The sequence below is a fragment of the Panthera onca genome, chromosome A2 (genome assembly GCF_046562875.1).
Source record: "Panthera onca isolate mPanOnc1 chromosome A2, mPanOnc1 haplotype 2, whole genome shotgun sequence".
Lineage (NCBI taxonomy): Eukaryota > Metazoa > Chordata > Mammalia > Carnivora > Felidae > Panthera > Panthera onca.
The window spans coordinates 154,148,636-154,168,431 of NC_138340.1; the positions used below are offsets into that span (position 1 = coordinate 154,148,636).

At 46.0% G+C, this 19,796-nt stretch overlaps 1 protein-coding gene across 4 annotated transcripts in view; it reads right to left on the reverse strand.

Annotated features, from left to right (window-relative positions):
- Nucleotides 1–19,551, reverse strand: part of HIPK2 (homeodomain interacting protein kinase 2) — a 188,830-nt gene extending 169,279 nt beyond the window's left edge. For 2 of the 4 annotated variants that reach the window (XM_060633925.3, XM_060633922.3), the window contains exon 1: nt 19,135–19,551. In XM_060633925.3, coding sequence (XP_060489908.2) covers nt 19,135–19,153 — 19 coding nt within the window. In that variant the 5' untranslated portion in view covers nt 19,154–19,551. The remainder of the gene's footprint in view (nt 1–19,134) is intronic. The other 2 variants (XM_060633928.3, XM_060633927.3) reach the window with 1 other exon arrangement.
- Between the last annotated feature and the right edge of the window lie 245 nt (nt 19,552–19,796).

The following is a 19,796-nucleotide window of genomic DNA, read 5'->3' on the forward strand; positions in this document are numbered from 1 at the left end:
AACTTCCAAATTATTCTATGAGGTCAGCATGACCTTGATTCCAAAACCAGACAAAGACCCCAGTAAAAAGGAGAACTACAGACAAATTTCCCTGATGAACATGGATGCAAACAGTCTCAGCAAGATACTAGTCAACCAGATCCAACAACACATTAAAAATATTATTCACCACGATCAAGTAGGATTTATACATGGGAAGCAGGGCTGGTCAAATATCCACAAATCAATCAATGTGATACCTCATATTAATAAAACAAAGAACGGGGCGCCTGGGTGGCGCAGTCGGTTAAGCGTCCGACTTCAGCCAGGTCACGATCTTGCGGTTCGTGAGTTCGAGCCCCGCGTCAGGCTCTGGGCTGATGGCTCAGAGCCTGGAGCCTGTTTCCGATTCTGTGTCTCCCTCTCTCTCTGCCCCTCCCCCGTTCATGCTCTGTCTCTCTCTGTCCCAAAAATAAAAAAATAAATAAAAAAAAAGAAAAAAAAAAAAAAAAAAAAGAAAAAAAAATAAAACAAAGAATAAGAACCACATGATCCTCTCAATAAATGAAGAGAAAGCATTTGACAAAATACAACATCCTTTCTTGATAAAAACCCTCTGTTAGTAGGGATGGAAAAATCATACCTCAAGGTCATAAAAGCCATATAGGAAAGACCCACTGCTAATATCCTCAATGGGGAAAAGCTGAGAGCTTTCCCCCTAAGGTCAGGAACACAACAGGGATGGCCACTCTTGTCACTGTTATTCAACTTAGTATTGGAAGTCCTAGCCTCAGCAATCAGACAACACAAAGGAATAAAAGGCATCCAAATCAGCAAGGAGGAATTCAAACTTTCACTCTTCACAGAAGACATGATACTCTACAAGGAAATCCCAAAAGATTTCCCTACAACCAAAAAACTGCTAGAATTAATCCACGAATTCAGCAAAGCCACAGGATATAAAATCAATGCACAGAAATCAGTTGCATTTCTATACACCAATAATGAAGCAGCAGAAATAGAAATCAAGGAATTGATCCCATTTACAATTGCACCAAAAATCATAAAATACCTAAACAAAGAGGTAAAAAATCTATACACTGAAAACTATAGAAAACTCACGGAAGAAATTGAAGACACACAAAAAAATGGATAAACATTCCATGCTCATGAATTGGAAGAACAAATATTGTTAAAATGTCAATCCTACACAAAGCAATCTACATATTCAATGCAATCCCTATCAAAATAACACCAGCATTCTTCACAGAGCTAGAACAAACAAGCATAAAATTTGTATGGAACCAGAAAAGACCCCAAATAGCCAAAGTAATCCTGAAAAAGAAAACCAAAGCTGGGAGGATCACAACTCCAATTTCAAGACATATTACAAAGCTGTAATCATCAAAACAGTATGGTACTGGCACAAAAGCAGACACACAGATCAATGGAACAAAACAGAGAACCCAGAAATGGACCCACAAACATACGGCCAACTCAACTTTGACAAAGAATACCAATGGAATAAAGGAAATGGTGTTGAGAAAGAATACCAATGGAATAAAGCAAATGGTGTTGAGAAAACTGGACAGCGACATGGCAGAAGAATGAACCTGAACCACTTTCTTACAGCATACACAAAAATAAACTCAAAATGGATGAAAGGCCTAAACATAAGACAGGAAGCTATCAAAATCCTAGAGGACAAGCAGGCAAAAAAATCTTTGACCTTGGCCACAGCAACTTCTTACTCAACGTGTTTCTGGAGGCTAGGGAAACAAAAGCAAAAGTGAACTATTGGGACTTGATCAAGTTAAAAAGCTTCTGCACGGCGAAGGAAACAATCAACAAAACTAAAAGGCAACTGATAGAACGGGAGAAGATACTTGCAAATGACATATCAGATAAAGGGTGAGTATCCAAAATCTATAAAGAACTTATCAAACTCCACACCCAAAAAACAAATAATCCAGTAAAGAAACGGGCGAAGACATCCAAAGAAGCCAGCCAAATGGCTAACAGACACATGAAAAAATGCTCAACATCATTCATCGTCAGGGAAATACAAATCAAAACCACAATGAGATACCACCTTACACCTGTCAGAATGGCTAACATTAACAACTCAGGCAATGACAGATATTGGTGAGGATGCGGAGAAAGAGGATCTCTTTTGCATTGTTGGTGGGAATGCAAGCTGGTGCGGCCACTCTGGAAGACAGTATGGAGGTTCCTCAAAAAACTAAAAATAGAACTACCCTACGACCCAGCAATTGCACTACTAGGTATTTATCCAAAGGATACAGGTGTGCTGTTCCAAAGGGGCACATTCACCTGAATGTTTACAGCAATGTTATTGACAATAGCCAAAGTATGGAAAGAGCCCAAATGTCCATCAACAGATGATTGGATAAAGAAGATATGGTATATATATATACAATGGAGTACAGTATTACTTCACAATCAAAAAGAATGAAATCTTGCCATTTGCAACAACAGGGATGGAACTAGAGTGTATTATCCTAAGTGACATTAGTCAGAGAAAGACAAATATCATATGACTTCACTCATATGTGGAATTTAAGATACAAAGCAGATGAACATAAGGGAAGGGAAGCAAAAATAATATAAAAACAGGGAGGGGGACAATACATAAGATACTCTTAAATATAGAGAATGAACTAAGGGTTGTTGGAGGGGGTTATCAGTGGGGGGGAGATGGGCTAAATGGGCAAGGGGCATTAAGGAGGATACTTGTTGGGATGAGCATTGGGTGTCATACGTAGGGGATGAATCACTGGATTCTACTGAAATCATTATTGCACTATATGCTAACTAACTTGGATGTAAATTTTAGAAAGAGAAAGAAAGAAAGAAAGAAAGAGAAAAGAAAACTGAGGAAACTGAGTGAAACCACAGAGAAATGAACACTAAACTAGTCAATTGGAACTCTAACTTTTTAACAATATGTATTTTCTAGTTTCGTCCACTGGAATTGCCTAGCAACAAGTCACCTCTGTAGCAATAACCACCCCTAACGCACAGACTGTGGTCTCTAATACCATTGTTTGAGACCACTGAAAAGTCCAAGATGAGCCTTGGGCATTTTGTGCCATCTAGTAAGAAAACTTTATGAAGGTCCTGTCAAAAGGTCACAGCAGCTAGCGAAGGGGTCCTCACTGCCTGAAGATGTAACAAAAAGATTAATGACTAAAACACCAAACCAATTAAAAGAAAAAAACAAACTCATGCCTATAAAATGATTTTAAAAAGACAGAAAAAAACCTCATTTCTCACTATTTGAAAAGACTATTATACAACTCCTTACTTTGAAAATTAATGATTAAGGATGGAGTATTAGCAAAGATCCTGCCTTTCGCATTAGAAGAATTTTTTCCGGATAACCAGACAGCCCCCAAAGATGAGAGAAAACCCAGTACAAGAAATGAATTAGAAAAGCATCATTTCACAAAACTTAATGAACATAAGATGACAGGCAAGACTTATCATTTGGTGCTAAAACTGTTCAGCAAATGGTCTATATACCAAAGTTACACCACACAGATCGCTTTTGGTGTCAAGGGGGGGGAAGAGAACTGGACAGTGAAGGGTTTGGGGCTGCCCCAACCCTAATCCAGGGGGTCAATCTCAGCTTCTCTACGAGTAGGCAAGTGGAAGGTAAATGAAGTGCACAGAATCACCTCTGGGGTATTCTAGCAAACTGGTGAACTTGATGAACCCATGGAACCTTTAGATTCAGCAAATCCAGGGGATGGAGAAGCAGGTGCAGCAATGCCCTAAAGAAGCGAGCCCGCAGATGGAAAAGGTGAGAACTTCTACAGGAAACTGTCCATTTTTTCAGAGAGAGACTGTGCCAGGCTGAGAGACTAAAAGAAAGTTAAATCAGACATGGTGTGTGGTCCCCAATTAGATACTGACTTCAACAAACTGTCTTCAAAGGACATTTGGGGGCCCATTAAGGAAATGTGAATATGGACAAGGAATGAAATGAAATGAATTTCACTGAAATACAAGACTGGAAACTGTTCACTGAAAAAAGCAGATTACGAGACAGTAATATATCATCTTGGTTTTTCTAAAAAAAAAAAAAAAAAAGTGCTCGTACGTTTATATGCACAGAGACCTGCGATGTATAACAGTGGTAATCTCTAGAGAGAAGAAAAGAGAAAGTGTGTGCATGTCTGTGTTGCTTGCCTGTATTTTCTAACTTTTTATAACGCACAGGTAGTGTTTCTAATAACAACACATCTTTTCAAAGACATTAAACAGGCTTTAAATCTTACAATGCTAATCCACGAAAGACCATCTAAGAAATGATGTATCATCTTTCCAAAATATGCTGTCTGTCCATCTCTAGCATGCAGGATTCTTGGAATGACTTGCGAACACTCTTTGATTTTGGATTTCAATGCTAAAACGATTCTCTGACAAATCAAATGTTTCTTCCCCAGACTCACACTGTAGGCAGTCTTTAAAGGGGTGCCAAATGCCTCCTCGAGCACACTTGACCCTCTCTTCCCCTGGGAGAAGACGTTACCGGCAGGGTTCAATAACTCTCCAGGAGCAAAGGGAGCCTAGCAGGACTTAACACAGCACTCAAGTCCCAGGGAAGAAACGTTGGGCCGGATATACCTGTTGGCAGGTATATACACCCTTGAACAATAAAGACACGCTCACACCCATTTACAAATCCACTTCTCAGGATGACTTTTTTCTTCAACTCTCACTCTCAATTTTAGAAGATATATTGTATGCCCTGAAAGGGTGACTTCTTCAGGTTTCTATAGTGTAGAAAAATCTATATGAACAAAACTGTGCTGTACAATCATCCATTGATTTAGCAAGTCTTAGGAAGTGTCTGCAACGTGCATGAAGGCAACTTGAGTAGAGAACAGACACAACCACAGACGTGTTCTTATCTTCACAGAGCCTCCAGTCTAATGGGGAAGGCAGGCGGAAGTAGGTAGGTAAAGACTGTAAGTGCTGTGAAGGAAAAGAACGGGGCGCCTAGAGATCAGAAGAGGGGCATCTAATTCACACCAGAGGAAGTGACATTTCGGTTATGACTACAGAGTGAATAGCAGTCAGCCAGGCAAGAGGCAGAAGACGATTCTAGGCAGAGAGACTGGAAGTAAGGTGCTGAAGCAGGAAACAGCTGGGAACAGTCACAGACCTGGAAGAGGCTCGGACAGGGCAAAGAAGGGAAGCCTGGCATAAAATAAGATTGGACAAATCAGCAGGGACCGTGTTGTAGCCATGATATTCAGATTTTGGATTTTATCTGAAGTGTGATGGAAACAGCTGGACATCTGAAGTGGGAGAGGGGATCAGATCTAACTCACACTTCCTATCACCATGGACGTTGGCTGGAGGCTCAAGAATGGACATGGGGGATAGACAGGTCAGGAAGACAGTCCAGGTGAGACACAACGGTGGGTTAGACTAGGCTAGAAGATTCCCAACTGCAGCCTGAGGGCCAATCCGGCCGAAGCCTGCTTTTGTAAATAAAGTGTTACTGGAACCCAGTGCCATCCACTCATTTACGCATTGTCTACAGCTGCTTTCACCACAGCTGCAGAGCCGAGCAGCTGTGACAGAGACCATTCGGCCTGTAAATCCTAAAATACAGTTGACCCTTGAACAACACAGCTTTGAACCACACAAGTTCAATTATGTGAGAGGTTTTTTTTACAATAGAGCCCCCAAAATGTATTTTCTCTTATGATTTTCTTAATAATATTTTCCCTTCTCTAGCTTAATCTATTGTAAGAATACACTATATAACACACATACAAAAAAAAGGGGGTTAATCAACTCTTTATGTTATCAGTAAGGCTTCCAGTCTATTAGTACAGTTTTTGGAGAGTCAAAATTTATACGTGGATTTTTGACTGTGTGTTGACACCCCTAACCCCACATTGTTCAAGGGTCAACCGTACCTACTGTCTGACCCTTTCCAGAATGAGTCTGCTGACCACTGGGCCAGGGGACATCAGTATAGAAAGAAATGGATAGGTTCACCATATACAAGTGGTCCTTTGTTATTCGCAGATTCCGTATTTGCGAATTCACCAACTCACTAAAATTTATTTGTAATCCCAAAATCAGTGCTCAGAGCGTGCTTTCACAGTAACTTCCGGACATGCCTTGACACACTGTGTTCCCAGCTGAGGTCAAATGAGGCCATGCTCTGCCTTTTAGTTTCCGCTCTTATACTATATGCAAGTATACTCTCCACTGTCTATTTAGTACCGTGTGGTTTGCATTTTTTGTGGATTTCGCTGGGGATTTAAAAATGATCCCCAAGCACAGTGCTGAAGGACAATCTAGTGTTTTTCAATGCAAAAAGGCTGCGATGTGCCTTACAGAGAAAGTACATGTGCTGGTAAGCTTCATTCAAGCATGAGCTAATAGTGCTGTAGCCTTTGAGTTCAATGTTAATGAATTAACACTATACATTAAAGAAGACGTCTTTAAACAGAAGCACACGTAGACAAGGTTATGTATCGATCGGCTGATAAAAATATGACTAGAGACTTGTAGGCAGCTAACCTAGGAGCAGTGCTTCAGGATTTGCTAATTCATGTTTGTGGCAGCTTTACAGAGCATAACTCTGGCGAGAAACAAGAATGGCTATATTTGGGAGGCAAAATCAATAAAATTTGGTGATAGATTAAATGTGAAGCAAAATGAAGTCAAGAATGACTCTCGGCTTTCTGACGTCAATTACTAGGTAGAAGATGATGCCATTCACGGAAACAAGGAATTCTGGAAAAGGCACATATTTCAGAGGGTTGGCCAAAATTTTTTTCTTTGTACGTGTTCAATGTGATGCCTGTGGGACATCCAAACAGAGATGTCGGGTCGATTGTTGGCTCTGGGGCTCTGGAACTCAAAAATGTAAATCTAGGTAGAGATACAAGTTTGGGAGTTACTGATATGTATAGATTGTACCCAAAGCCCTTGGAAATGATACATCCCCTGAAAAGAGAGGAGCTCCTCCTTCCTGAAGGGGTGGGTAAACCTAAGCCTTTATCTAGGTGGTTGGATTTGTTTGATACAAAAATACTTCGGGAAGGAACATAATCTGGCGGCACATATCTAGAACCCGAGAAATGTTCACACCCCTTGATTTAGTAATTCTACTTCGGAGAACCTCTCCTGAAATTCAGACACACCGTAACGCTACACTGAATAAACACTGAGGAACATCTCGCGATCGTAAAACCAGAAATAACCTTAACGTTTGGGGAATGTTACACTGACAAAACTATTGATTATTTTGCTCTGTGATTTTATCCACAGATCCTAAGCTTAGAAATTTCAGCTCCTCCAGAGGTTTAATAAATAGCCACTTCTATTTCTTTTAGGCTTAAAACAAAAACCAAAACCAAAACCACTGGATTAGTTACCTTTATCTACTAAAATGCACACTGCTTCAGGGTAGGGCTGTTCATCTGTTTTGTTCACTGAAGTACACCCGGCACCTAGAACAGTACCTGGCATGTTGAAAGCGCTCGACAGATTTTTGTTGAATTTAACATCTTAATCACGTAGAATTTATGTTGGTATAATGGTGCGAGGTGAGGACGTCCATTGAGATTTTTCAAATTGCTATCAGATGGCCCCACTCCCACTTGTTCAATCGGGTTTCCTTTCCCCCACTGCTTTGTGGCACCTCCTTCATCATCTATTAAATGCTCAGACAACAGGGCCTTCAAGCTGGCTCATGTATTCTGCCCCACTGATGGGCCTGTCAGATTTCGTGCCAAATCTGACATTTTACGGTTTGTTTTAACACATGGTGGAGCTCACCCCTTTGCTACGCTCCCCTTTCGGGCCTGACTGTTCCATGCCCACTACCTCATCTCTCAAGAACAACAGAAATCAGTTTCTCAAATTTGGAAACATTTATGTAGATTTTGATTGAAACAAACAACAACTGCATTTGGAGGGGAAAAAAAAAAAAACCAAAGAAGAACGTATTTCCAAATTTTACTCTCCATCTAGGAAGGGGCTGGGAGGACTTTTCCACCTTGGGGTGCGAGCTCTACATCCAGGCTGCCTGGGGTCAGCCTCAGCTCTGCCGCTTTGGAGCTGCGGAACCTTCCTGTGCTTCTGTCTAACACAACGGTAGCAGAACCCACCTTGCAGCCTTGCTACAAGGATTCAATGAATTAATACGTGTGAAACCTTAGAACAGAACCGGCAACGGCTAGGGCTTGTTAGGGATTAGCTGTTATCATCTTCCCATAGCAGTTTTTTCTTAGAGGCCTCAGTAAGATTGTTCTCAGATATTTTATCTGTTTTGCTGCTCAAAGAGGGTTCATGTCTTGGCTGCCCTTTACTATAATCCAGCGTCTCTGCCAGCCACCAGACTAAGTGCTAGATCACCATGTCAACGTGATCCTGAAGAAGCGGCAAGTGGGACAGCAGGGCCTCGGGAGTGTGCGTGTGACGTTAATGCTCTAGGACCATCAGCCCCCACCGGGATTGCCGCTTCTCCAAGGGTCCTAATCATGTATCTCCTTGTCACATATGGCACAGACCCCTCACCTGTGAGAAGCAAGGTGGCCTTCCGGTCAAGACAAGGGCACGCTCTAGTACCAGGTGGGGCTCAGGCCCGAGCACTAACCAGTTACTGCTTGAGACCTGAGACACATTAGTTAACATCTCTAAGCCTCAATGGCCTCTTGTGCAAAGGCAGAAGATCACAGAGCTTTTCATGTTAATGACAATATATTATTATTGCAAGAATGCTACCTGTCCAGTCTACTCTAGGACCCCAGGGCCAACCTGCATGAATTACAGACTGCCTGGCTCTGGAAGAACCAGAGAAAGGGAGGATGGGGCCTTGGCACTCCCACAGCCAGAGGCAGGAAGGCCAGGGGCTGGATTTCAGGAAGTTTTGGCCACACAAGGGCAGTAGGACTAAAAATAATGCTCATGTCAGGTCTCTGACTCTCCCTCCTCCAAGGGAAGTTGTAATCAAAACAACTACCACCTCCTTTTAAAGGTTTACTGATTTTTCATTCTGAATACATTCATTCTAAAACAGGGGTTCTCAATCAGAAATGCAAATTCTCCAGCCCCACCCCAGACCTACTGAAACAGAAACTCTGAGGGTGGGGCCCACCCATGTGTTTTAACAAGCCCTCCAGGTGACTGACAAAGTCCGAGAACCACTTCTCGGGACAGTTTCCTGCACAAATGGACCCAAAGGGAGGTTCCACGTGCCCCTCCACCTGGACCCTCACACCTGCGAGCGTATCAATGCGAACACACAGCTAAGACACACAAAGTAGAGAACAAACAGGTCGGTAAAGGAGCCCGGCTGTGGGCAGACGAGTGGGAAGTAATAAGTAGGTGGAAGCAGAGAGGTGACGTAACATCAAGGAAGGAGAGCCATGGAGAGGCTGTGCCCGTCAAGGGCTCCAACAGACGAAACAGAAAAGCCATACGATTTACTGGGCTCTCTGTCAAGTTTCGTTGTGGGAGGAACATACTGGTTATCGAGCTGCCATAGCAAGCAACAGGAAATGGGTCAGTTTCATCAAGTGTGCTTAATGGAGCAACCACAGTAGAAGATCAAGGCTGAAGAGGAAAAGAAAGGAAAGCTGAGTATCCAGTGAAGCAATCAACAGCCACGACTTGTATAAACAGGAAACGTTTCAAGTTGCCTTTCTTGCCCCAAGTTTTACAGCAAGAAGTCCCCGTATCACCACTGCCCTTAGGATGGGGATGTCCCCCAGGTCAAGGGGTGCGCCACCTCACGGGCTGCGCACTGTCCTCTCCCGACCGCGACCTAGGTCCCTGGGGCCCAGGGAATTCCTGCCCCAAAGGCCTCTCGCCCACTTCCAGGCCTTCCCCAGGGCCCATGGGTACAAGTTCTGGTCATGTCAGTGAGAAAAAAATGACTCTAAACTGTACCTGGGAAATCAGAATTAAAGAAAAGAAAAGCAAAGCTGCTTAATGACTGGAAGATACTCTGAGGTTCTCTGAAACTCAGCTCAGTTGTACTGGTTTCTCTGTGATTTTTCTGTTTTTGTTAGTGAGTAGCTTATGGTGACAGGCTGCAAACCTTCTCAGAGAAACCGAGCAACAACTTCCTAACAGAAGACTCTGAACGCTGGAGCTGAGGGCACGGGGCCTTGCTTTCCTCGGGAACAGGGAAAATCCTGCCTGCGTACAAGCTCAGTGAGACACTGTGGGCCACAGGGGACCCAGGAGAAGCACAGCTCAGCAGCTCCCTTCCGGGTAGGTCTGGGGGGAAAGGCCAGGGCTCTAACAGCCTTGTCCCCCACCACCCCCGGCCCCCGGTAGGCCAGGGCCTCTGACAGCCTTATCCTTTCTGGGTAGGCCGGGGGGAAAGGCCAGGGGCCTTGTGGGAACCATTACCCCCGGAGCTCCATTTGCTAGTGCAGCCCAGCAAAGCCCCGCTTGGTGTCCCGAGCCTTCTGTGCACACTGCCCTGGGAGACAAGAACCCTGGCTCTGCCTCCCCTCTTCTCTCTAGGCGACATCAGGGCAGCCTCTTCGCCTCTCTGGACCTCGGTTTCCTCCTGTGTCAAAGGTCGATACTAATGTGTGAAGATCCCACTGGGTTTCTACTGTGACCAATAAGATACTGAAATAGGCCGATCTCCACGTGGAATGTGAGAGAGCCTAGAAAGAGAAGAGATTCTTGGGAAAAACAGAATAAATATCATGGTGTTGCCAACCCCTGCAAGCTTTCCTGATCCTAGGATGCTGCCATAAGGTGTGGGGAGGAAAGTGAAAAAGAACAAATATGTACTGAACCCTCGGGTCAGGCACGCTGCACATTTTCCTCCGTGACCCCAACAAGGGCCCCGGGTCCGTCTGCACGGTGCTCATACCTTCCACTGCAGCACATGGCTTCCCAGCAAGGCTCACCCTCTGGTGGTCTCATTCCACTATGATATTCAGGCCAGGGAAAATTACCTTGTTCAAGTATCATTTTGATTAGATAGGTCCCCTTCTCCATACCATAAAATGTCTCTTGAATTAGAACCCCCTTTAAACCTTTCAACAACTGATCCCAAACACTTCCCGTTCTCATCTACTGGCCTATTTTGTGCTTACCACTCCAGCCAAGCAAAAATTACTTTGCAAATGAATTCCATTATGCTCTCTGCTTATTCACCTTGTTATGCTGGCACGGGAGTTTTGACTGCTCCTGTAGCCTCTTGGCGTAGGAATACTTATCCGACATCCTCGGGAATAAGCTGATCCACGAAACTCATCTACCTAAATTCATTTCCCATCGTCCAGAAAGTTAACCCTGCAAGCGGCCTTAAATCCTTTTGGAAGTAAGTCACGGTGCGATTAAACGAGTTTCTTCATTTTCACTATTTTCTAAAGGAAACACTGCTGCACTGCATGAGAGAGAACCTCCCAGTCGCGGCTAACGGAACATAACGAATATCGATTAATCTCTCCCTGATGGTGCGGGTCATACTTAATGAGTAACAGTAACCATACTGTGCTGGGGCTGCAAATGTAAGCGGTTCAGGGGATAAAGCTGAACTCGTGCACGCGTGTGCTCTCGCTCTGCCTGTAACGAGTTCCCCTGGAACTTACTTTCCGGCAGAAGTTGCTATCAGCCTGGATTCTGGTGAGTAGCTGCAGTCACACAGAACTCAGGAGGGTGTAACTTGCAGCCTTTCTGCACAATTTCAGGAACTTACGTGCTGGTTTTTGTCAGAGCTCTATAAATTCTTCATTAGAGGGGGAAAAAAAAAAAAAAGAATATACTTCAACAATCAGCAAACCAGAGTTTTCCAAATCTCCTGACCATATGACTTTTAAGAGGACTGCAGGCACAGGTACCATTGAAATTTGCTTCTTTAAAAAAAAATTTTTTTTTAATGTTTGTTTATTTTTGAGAGATACACAGAGTGCGTGTGGGGGAGGGCCAGAGAGAGGGAGACACAGGCTCCGAAGCAGGCTCCACGCTCTGAACCGTCAGCACAGACCCCAACGCAGGGCTTGAACTCATGAACCGTGAGATCACGAGCTGAAGCAGGACGCTTAATGCACTGAGGCACCCAGGCGACCTGAAATTTGCTTCTTTAATACTTTATGAAACTAGAAGTTCTACGTAGAACTGGCATGATAAACTCTTGGAAAAATCATTTTATATTGTGAATAAGAACTCTGTAGGTTGAATCAGTGAGGTAATACTGATGCGGAGGAAAATGGTAAAAATACAGAAACAAACCTTCCTTTGTCAGGATGCAATCTATAACTGCATGAACCAAAAGTGCTTTTCTTCCCAATGTTACAGCAGCTTCCGCAGCGATCTTTTCCTGAGCATAGGTACCACCAACTGAAGGAAAACGCCCTTGTTCGCTCACATATTAGACTGTATTCTTTTTGTGACAGTAAAGGTTTTATAAAGTCTACAGCATTAACACATGCAAGAGTCCATCAATCTTCATTCTGCTTAAACACAGTGGCATTTAATTAATCAGAACCTACTAGAGCAAAAGAAGTTAGGCAAGAATTGCCAAAACAGACCACTTTCAAAACACTACAAATCTCTTCAGTGCCATGTGTAGAAATAAGTGACTGTAAAAACCACAAAATTATCTTCCAGTTTTCAAGGTTTGCTTTTTTTTTTTTTTTTTTGTATTGGCAACTATTTTACTGGCTTACTTTCTAATGGGAGAGTCACTCATCAGAAAGTCCCAAGTTGAATGGCCTTGTCCATCAGAATCTTTGGCCTTTTCTGTTGGCTTTAGACCAAAGACAGGGAGGAATACCAGCTGACTTGTAGCCGCTCTCACAAATGCCTTGCTTACTTGTCACAGAGAACCCAGAAAAACAGGTATGGCTTTAGCTGACTCAGAATCTGTAGAGAATTTGACAAACTGTCCTTTCTAAACGTGGAGGAACTGATATTACACTGAATCATCAAGATTCTTCTGTGTAGTCTCTTCTCTTCTTTCAAGAGCAGTTCAACTTCAGACACTCATGTCCTCTGCATTCTGTTGGTCGGATGTGTAGGAGATAAATAAGATTCTGAAGAGCTGGAAGTAGAGGGTGAATGAATTCAAAGGGATCCAGCAGACGCCGAGTCAAGCGGAAGGTGGCGCTGTTGGGGGAGGGATGACTACGCGTGCCACAGAAGGAACTCGAAGACTCGGGACTGAGGTGAAGCGAGCTGTTAGTTACCAATCCAGCGCTGGTGTATGTAAGTTATTACTTAGATATATTAAAGGAAGAGTCAATTCAACAGATATTTATGAAGTGCCTACGAGGTTTCACGGACTGCACAGCTACTGTGGGGGGTGCAAAGATGAATCAGATTTGGTTCCTGCCCTCTAGGGGTTCCCGGTGATGCAAGAAGCCTGAAGTCATTTTTCTTATGTACACTGTACTAATGAGACCATTATTAAAGAACTGCATTCAGTTTCGACCACCACCATTTTTTTTTTTTTTTTTTTAATGTGGAGAAACTAGAGAGAGTTCAGAGGAGGGAGGGGACACAGAACAGGCTCTGTGGGGAAAGAGCTGAACAGACCCAGTTATTATCTTCAAATATATGAAAGGTTTTAGAGAAAGGAACTGAGTAAAAGAAAACAGGTTTGAACGATGGCAGCAGAGAACTGGTGGGCCCAGGAATTTTTTGGCAATCCAGTTACTAGAATCCTGGAATTGGTCACTGAGGGGGGTTCCTAGTGTGGCTCTTCCCTGGGCGGGGGGGGGGGGGGGGGGGGGGGGGGGGGGGTTGGGAGGTTGTTTTGATGAACTGACGATTTCAAGTCATGGACACTGACGCTCCTGAAGGCAGGAGGGATGAACTACATTTCTCCTGAGGTCCTCTCCTGCCCTGGGTTCTATGCTCCTGAGTGGCAGAGCCGGGTTTTCTTCTCCCACAATTCCCTGAGGGATCTATATCCCCACCAATAAGTACCACAACACAAGATCTCATCCAGGCAGCCAGGCCAGAAATTAATTCTCCAAAAGCCACGGCCGATGCAGGGGTCCGCTTGGTCCACTCACAGCACAACCCGTAGCCTTAAAGAACAAAAAGTCTCCGAGGGGCGGGTGTGCAAATTAGAAACATATTTGCATTTACAAGGATACAAAATATAAGAAAAGAGGAAGCAATGGTAACTAGAGATGGTGATTTCTAAGGAAATTTGTAACAGGGATTTCCTACATTCAGAAATACTTGTTTGATCCAAATTAAACACCTTTCAAGAGAAAAATGGGGAAACGAGGCCTTCCCTATACAGCTTAAGAAACACTCGCACGTTAAGAATTAAAAACTGGCGTGCACACACGTCCCCCAAAAAGCATTCCACCTTGAGTCAGGCCACGGTCCGGTGAGCCCACGTGTACTTTTTGACTTTCGCTTCCCATACCTCCTGGACTCCTCGAGGAAAGAGCCCCTACGTAAATGCTTGTTAAGTGAATTCATTAAAGATGTGCCCTGCCTGCAGAGCCAGGGTGACAGTGCCCAGCTCGTGGGGCTGTTAGGACAGTGAGTTAATGTGAGTGGGGGGTGCAGCACATTCTAAGTGGCACATAAGTCACACTTCCCGCTGTGAACTTCAGGCACCTCGGTTTCTTTTAGAAGAAAAATAAAGACCTCTCTATACCCCAGCTTTTCAGTTTTCTTCCCCCCTGCTCACACCCCCCCCCCCCCACACACACACAGAGTATCATCAAATTAGACGGAACTATTGCGAGTTCAGGCCTTTCACGTTCACACTCTATCTATCGGTGGTTATACAAAGTCGGCTGGCGTTATTCTGAATCCCGTCTCTGACGGCAACCTCAAGTGCTTGAATTGTCATCACAAGACTACCAGAAAGCCCTGGCAAATTACACATTCAGAGAACAATAAAAAAAATGGTCACATATCATACCCTCTTGATCATCTCTACTTTGTTCCTTAGAAACCTCACAGGTGGTTCCCTGAGGTTGGTCTCTACGGGGGGAAGGAAGAGAAATGAGGAAACATAAGAAAACTAAATATGAAGACAGGAGCAGCTGTAACGTGCATAAAGCACCAAGTTTTCTCCTGTAGGAAAAGTGTGTCAAACGCACGATGAGCCAGACGCCCCTCTTGAGGCTGGTGAGCCGACTGGCTGCACCCTTTCCCCGCCTGCCCCCTGGGTTAGGAAGGGATCCTGGTTAGAGCTGAAGGTTATCTTTCATGCTTTGGGATACTTTCCCACAGGCACAGCTGCAGCCCCTGAAACTCTGCTCTAACGGTTTGTTTCCTCATTTTTAAAGTGGCATAGAATGTGAGAAATTCTCTACCTGAAGCTGGCAGAAACTCAGTGGGAATAGAAATCTAGAAAGGTCACACAGGGGGTCAGAAAGGCTCTTTCTTGCGTGGCCGTGGGGGGTTTATTGTCGCTGGTGCCCAAACTGGAAGAGGAAAAGCAGGAGATTAATAATTGAAATGTTGCTATTATTGGTTTTCCAAACTATTTGTGGGTTATTCCTTCCCTGGAGTCATCATGCCTGTAAGCAGTGCAAAAACACAGAAAATTTAAAAAATTTAAAAAAAAAAAAGAGGGATTTAACACGCACAGAGAAAATGCCTACAGCCAGGCGCTTTACATATACTCCTTGCTAATGGAGTCCTCGTACAATCCAATGAGGCTTCAAACAGAACAAAACAGAACAAAGCTCAGAGAAGTTCAGTAACATGTCCAAAGTCATACAGCCAGATTCAAACCCAGGTTTCTCGGATCTAAGCACTGTGCCACACTGTCTGGAATTGAGGAAAAAATTAATGACCCTTGCTTCACTACTCAAATGTGGCGCAAATGAAAACAATATTTATACTTACTCATTTTAAAAATATAAAACACAAACACAGGAAAAGATATTTTAGAACGTGTGTCATCAAATTCTTTTAATGGAAGATGATTCAGAATCCATTTCTTGGTAGGCATTTTGGTAGGTGTCTTTAGACCCATCTGATGAGAGATTTCAGTACGACAGTTCTGGGAAGTCTGACTGTGTAAGCCAACACTAATTGACGTGACACATCTCAGGTACGGTGGGACATAATTAACTTGGAATGTAGGGTCCCCTAGTTCAGAACCCCTGGCAATACAGACCTATGTGGTTGGCCTTTGCACTACATATTGAAAAAAAGCCTTGCTAAGCAAGTTGATGGAGTAAACACAATTGCAAGGCAAATGTTTAACTTTCTAAAGAAAATAAACCTTTTTAAAGAAGTTTACCTTAACCAGTACCAAGTTACTGAAAATTAATGCGCTATTTAAAACCTAACCTTAAAAGCAGGAAGTGGAAGCCTGGTAACACCTGGCTACCCATTAATTCGGATTATCACACATACCCAAAGACGGCATTTCTCTCTCAAGAGCTGGCACTTCAGAATGCCCCACGGTTGCATTCAGGCCTTGACCCAGTATCCCCGCCTGGGGCAAGTGCACCCCATTTCAACAAACGAGTGCACTCCTGAATCCCAGCAGAAATACCTCACCTGTCACTGTACTTCTCCTTAGAAGAACCCCATGTTCGTTTTTTTAGTAGCTCGAAAACAATTAGAAATCGCTCTTCTGGGTGACTTCCCCAGGAAAAGCCCTACTCCTTCAGGATAGACACAGGGAGTCCGTGCATTGAGACCGGGATATGGTAAAAACCAGGCTCACTGAATGCAGCGGATGTCGCCAAGGAGGGGAAAAGGAGGTCACTGGAGTCTTAGAAGCACTCATCACACGAAATGAATGTAGGTTCCAGCAATACAATCCTTTATAGAGGTCACCTGTCTGTTTCAGAACATGACCAACAGTCTCCTTCAAGAAAGACCCAGGCCTGAGCGTGTGAGGCTGGACTGGTTGAGAAGGGGAGAGGAGAAAGAACAGAAAAAGGATAGAGATGCACAGAAACTCCAGCAGAATCAAAGGGTACAAAGTGTAGGAACAAGGCAAGACTGAGTGAAACCCAGGGCTGAAAGAGGTGACCAGGTAGGTCACCTGCCACAGGGAATGAAGCTTGCAAATAAAAACAGCGAGCTCCTGAGACCTTTGAGATCCAAGATCGTTCTTAACCCTTAACACCTTACCCACCCACAATTCTTTATCTGGTGTCATGCACTAAAAGAATAACTTAAAAAACACTGGAGCCAGAACCGCAGGGCCACGTCTTAGCCCCGGGGGTATGGCCTACATTCCATATGGATTTGGAACGGAAAGGAACAGGAGGAGAACAGCACAGTTCCCAAGCCGGCTTTCTACAAAGTTGACAAAATACATCCCAACCCACATACCCAGCCCCTCCTAAAAGGGAAAGCAGCCGTTTACTATAGTTCTGAATTCATTGCCAAGTTCCTTCTCTAATGCTCACCCGGAGTGTCCAGCAGAGGGAGTCTCAAGGAGGTACTTAATAAAGAGAAAATTGTTTCATTTTAACACTCCATAGACAGTGGGAGCATTGACTGTAGCCCCCTCCCATAGACACAGACGAACAATGAAGGCCCGACATGGGCTCTCCTAGCATGTTCACAGAGCCACTGGCTCGTTCTATTCTGCGTGGTGGAGTGATCAGAAATTTCGTTTTGTTTTGTCGAATGGTTAAATGGACCTTGTGTTCTTCAGAATCAAAGAGGAAAGCCCCTGGAATAACATCTCTCTGTTGCCTTCTAAACAGCCCCTTTGTTTCTAAGAGAGTCTGAAAAAAAATATTTACAGTCCATAGGTTATTTACAGCCTCATTATCCAGGGCCTGACTGGTAACTTTATTCCATCCAGAAACCAAATTCATTTGGAGCCCTGGAACTAATAACAGATTTTCTTTTCAGATAAGTTTTTTTTTTTTTTTTAATCTGCCTCTTGTAACAGAGATAAAACTATTAATGCGTTCCCTGTCTCACTCGCCAGCACTGTTCCCGGGATTTATAGAAGGATTAAAACCTCCTCTCCCCGCCCCTCCTCTCTGCTCCACACAAACCCTTTCCCCTCTCATTTGCTATTTCATCCACAGAATATCTGAACAAAACCGAAAGAAAGCCAGATGGACTGACGCTAAAAGTATGTAAAGGCTGCTATTTCAATGATTTCATGAGAAAAACATTTTCACGATGAAATGACTGAAAAAAATCGGGCACCCTTTGGTTTAAAATTCCTCCTACTACAAGCACACAAAAACACACCGAAGTGTAAAAACTTAGTTGATTCTGGTTTGATTTCTGGCTGGAAGCTGACAAGAACCGACTGGAGAGAAGCGAAACGGAGAGGGAGGGCAAGGGGAGTGGAGTGCTTTTTGCCCTCCGTGCTTTTCTTTCTTCCTAAGGACAGTCAAATCGGGAAAATGACCCCACGCCAGGTGAAGGTGCACCACGCAGGTTGAGCCAGACCCACCGAGGGAACCGTCTCGGCCGCCTCCCCCCCGAGGCCCCCCCCCCACCCCGACTTGAAAAGCTCAACTACATTTTCCCTTCCACACGCTAATGCGGGGAGATTTTAGCCAATTTCATTGTTCTGCCTGGGTCTGAAATGGACTTTTCATCCGTACCCCCGTCTCATCACCTAGCCCCATACATACATTCCCATCCGACAGCCCCCCCAAAATCAGAGGCTCGCGAAGAATAAAGGAGTGTGGGGAGGGAGTGGAGAGCAGCGGAAAGGGGAGCCGTGGGGACAGAGTGGGAAGATCACCCTAAAGGTAATTTTCCGGGGGGGGGGGGGCGGTGCGCAGGGGAGGGGGGAGGATGAAAGCTAAACCGCATCACCTTTATTTACCCCAAATAAATGAAAAGCACAGTCACGGGTCCGTCTTTTCCCAGGCGCCCCCTCCCAATTTCTTTTCTTCGGGCAGGAGCCCACCCTCGCACCCCCCCCCCTCCACCCCCCGCCTCTTTCTCCACCCTGGAAATAAGATCCTGTTAAATTCCGGATCCCGGTCGTGCCGTGGGCAGGGGAGGGGTAGGCGGGGAGGGGTCGGGAGCCGGTTAAAGCCCCGGGGGGGTGGGGCGCCGGAGGCCGGGCGCCCGGGGGGCTGCGGGCCGGGGGTGGGAGGGGGGGGCGGCCCGGCGAGGGGCCGCGGGCAGAACAAAGCTGCGGGGGCCGCGGCGGCCGGGCGGCGCTGGGCGAGCGGGGTCGGCGGGCCGGGCGCCCCTTACCTTCGTACACGGGGGCCATCGGGGCCGGGGTGTCCGCGGTTCATGGCAACGGAGAAGGGAACGCGGCGCGCGAGCTCGGCCCCCCCAGCCTCAGTCGGAATCTGCCATCTTGAGCCTGTGTCTCCGCTCTCGGCGCAGCCGGGGCCGCCAGCGCCCGCATCACCGCCTCACTTGGCCGGCGCCGGGGGAGGGGGCCGGGCGCCGCCGCCGCCGCCGCCGCCGAGGCCGGGCCCCTGCGCGGGGCTCCGGGGCGGCCGGGGCGGGCGGGCGCAGCGGCCGAGGCCGAGGGGCCGGGCGGCCGCGGCCCCCGAGCGGGTCCGCGGTGGGGCGGGAGCCGGGGCGGGCAGCGCGCGGCCAGTGCCCGGCCGGAGCTCAGCTCAGCATGGCTGTGTGTGGGGGCTTCGGCAAAAGTTGCACGGGAGGCGGAGGAGGGGCGGGCGGAGCCGGGAGGAGGGGCGGGGGCGGGGGCCGGGGGGGCGGGGGCGGCGGGCCGAGCGCGAGCGAGCGAGCGAGCCGCGGAGCGCGGAGTCCGCGCGCAATCGAGCGCCGATGGCACGGATGCGAGGCGGGGAAGGCCGAGCGGAGGGCAGGAGCGGCGGGCCGGGGCGGGCGCGGGCGCTGGGGGCGGGGTGGGGCGGAGCGGGGGGCGGGGGGGGAGGCTC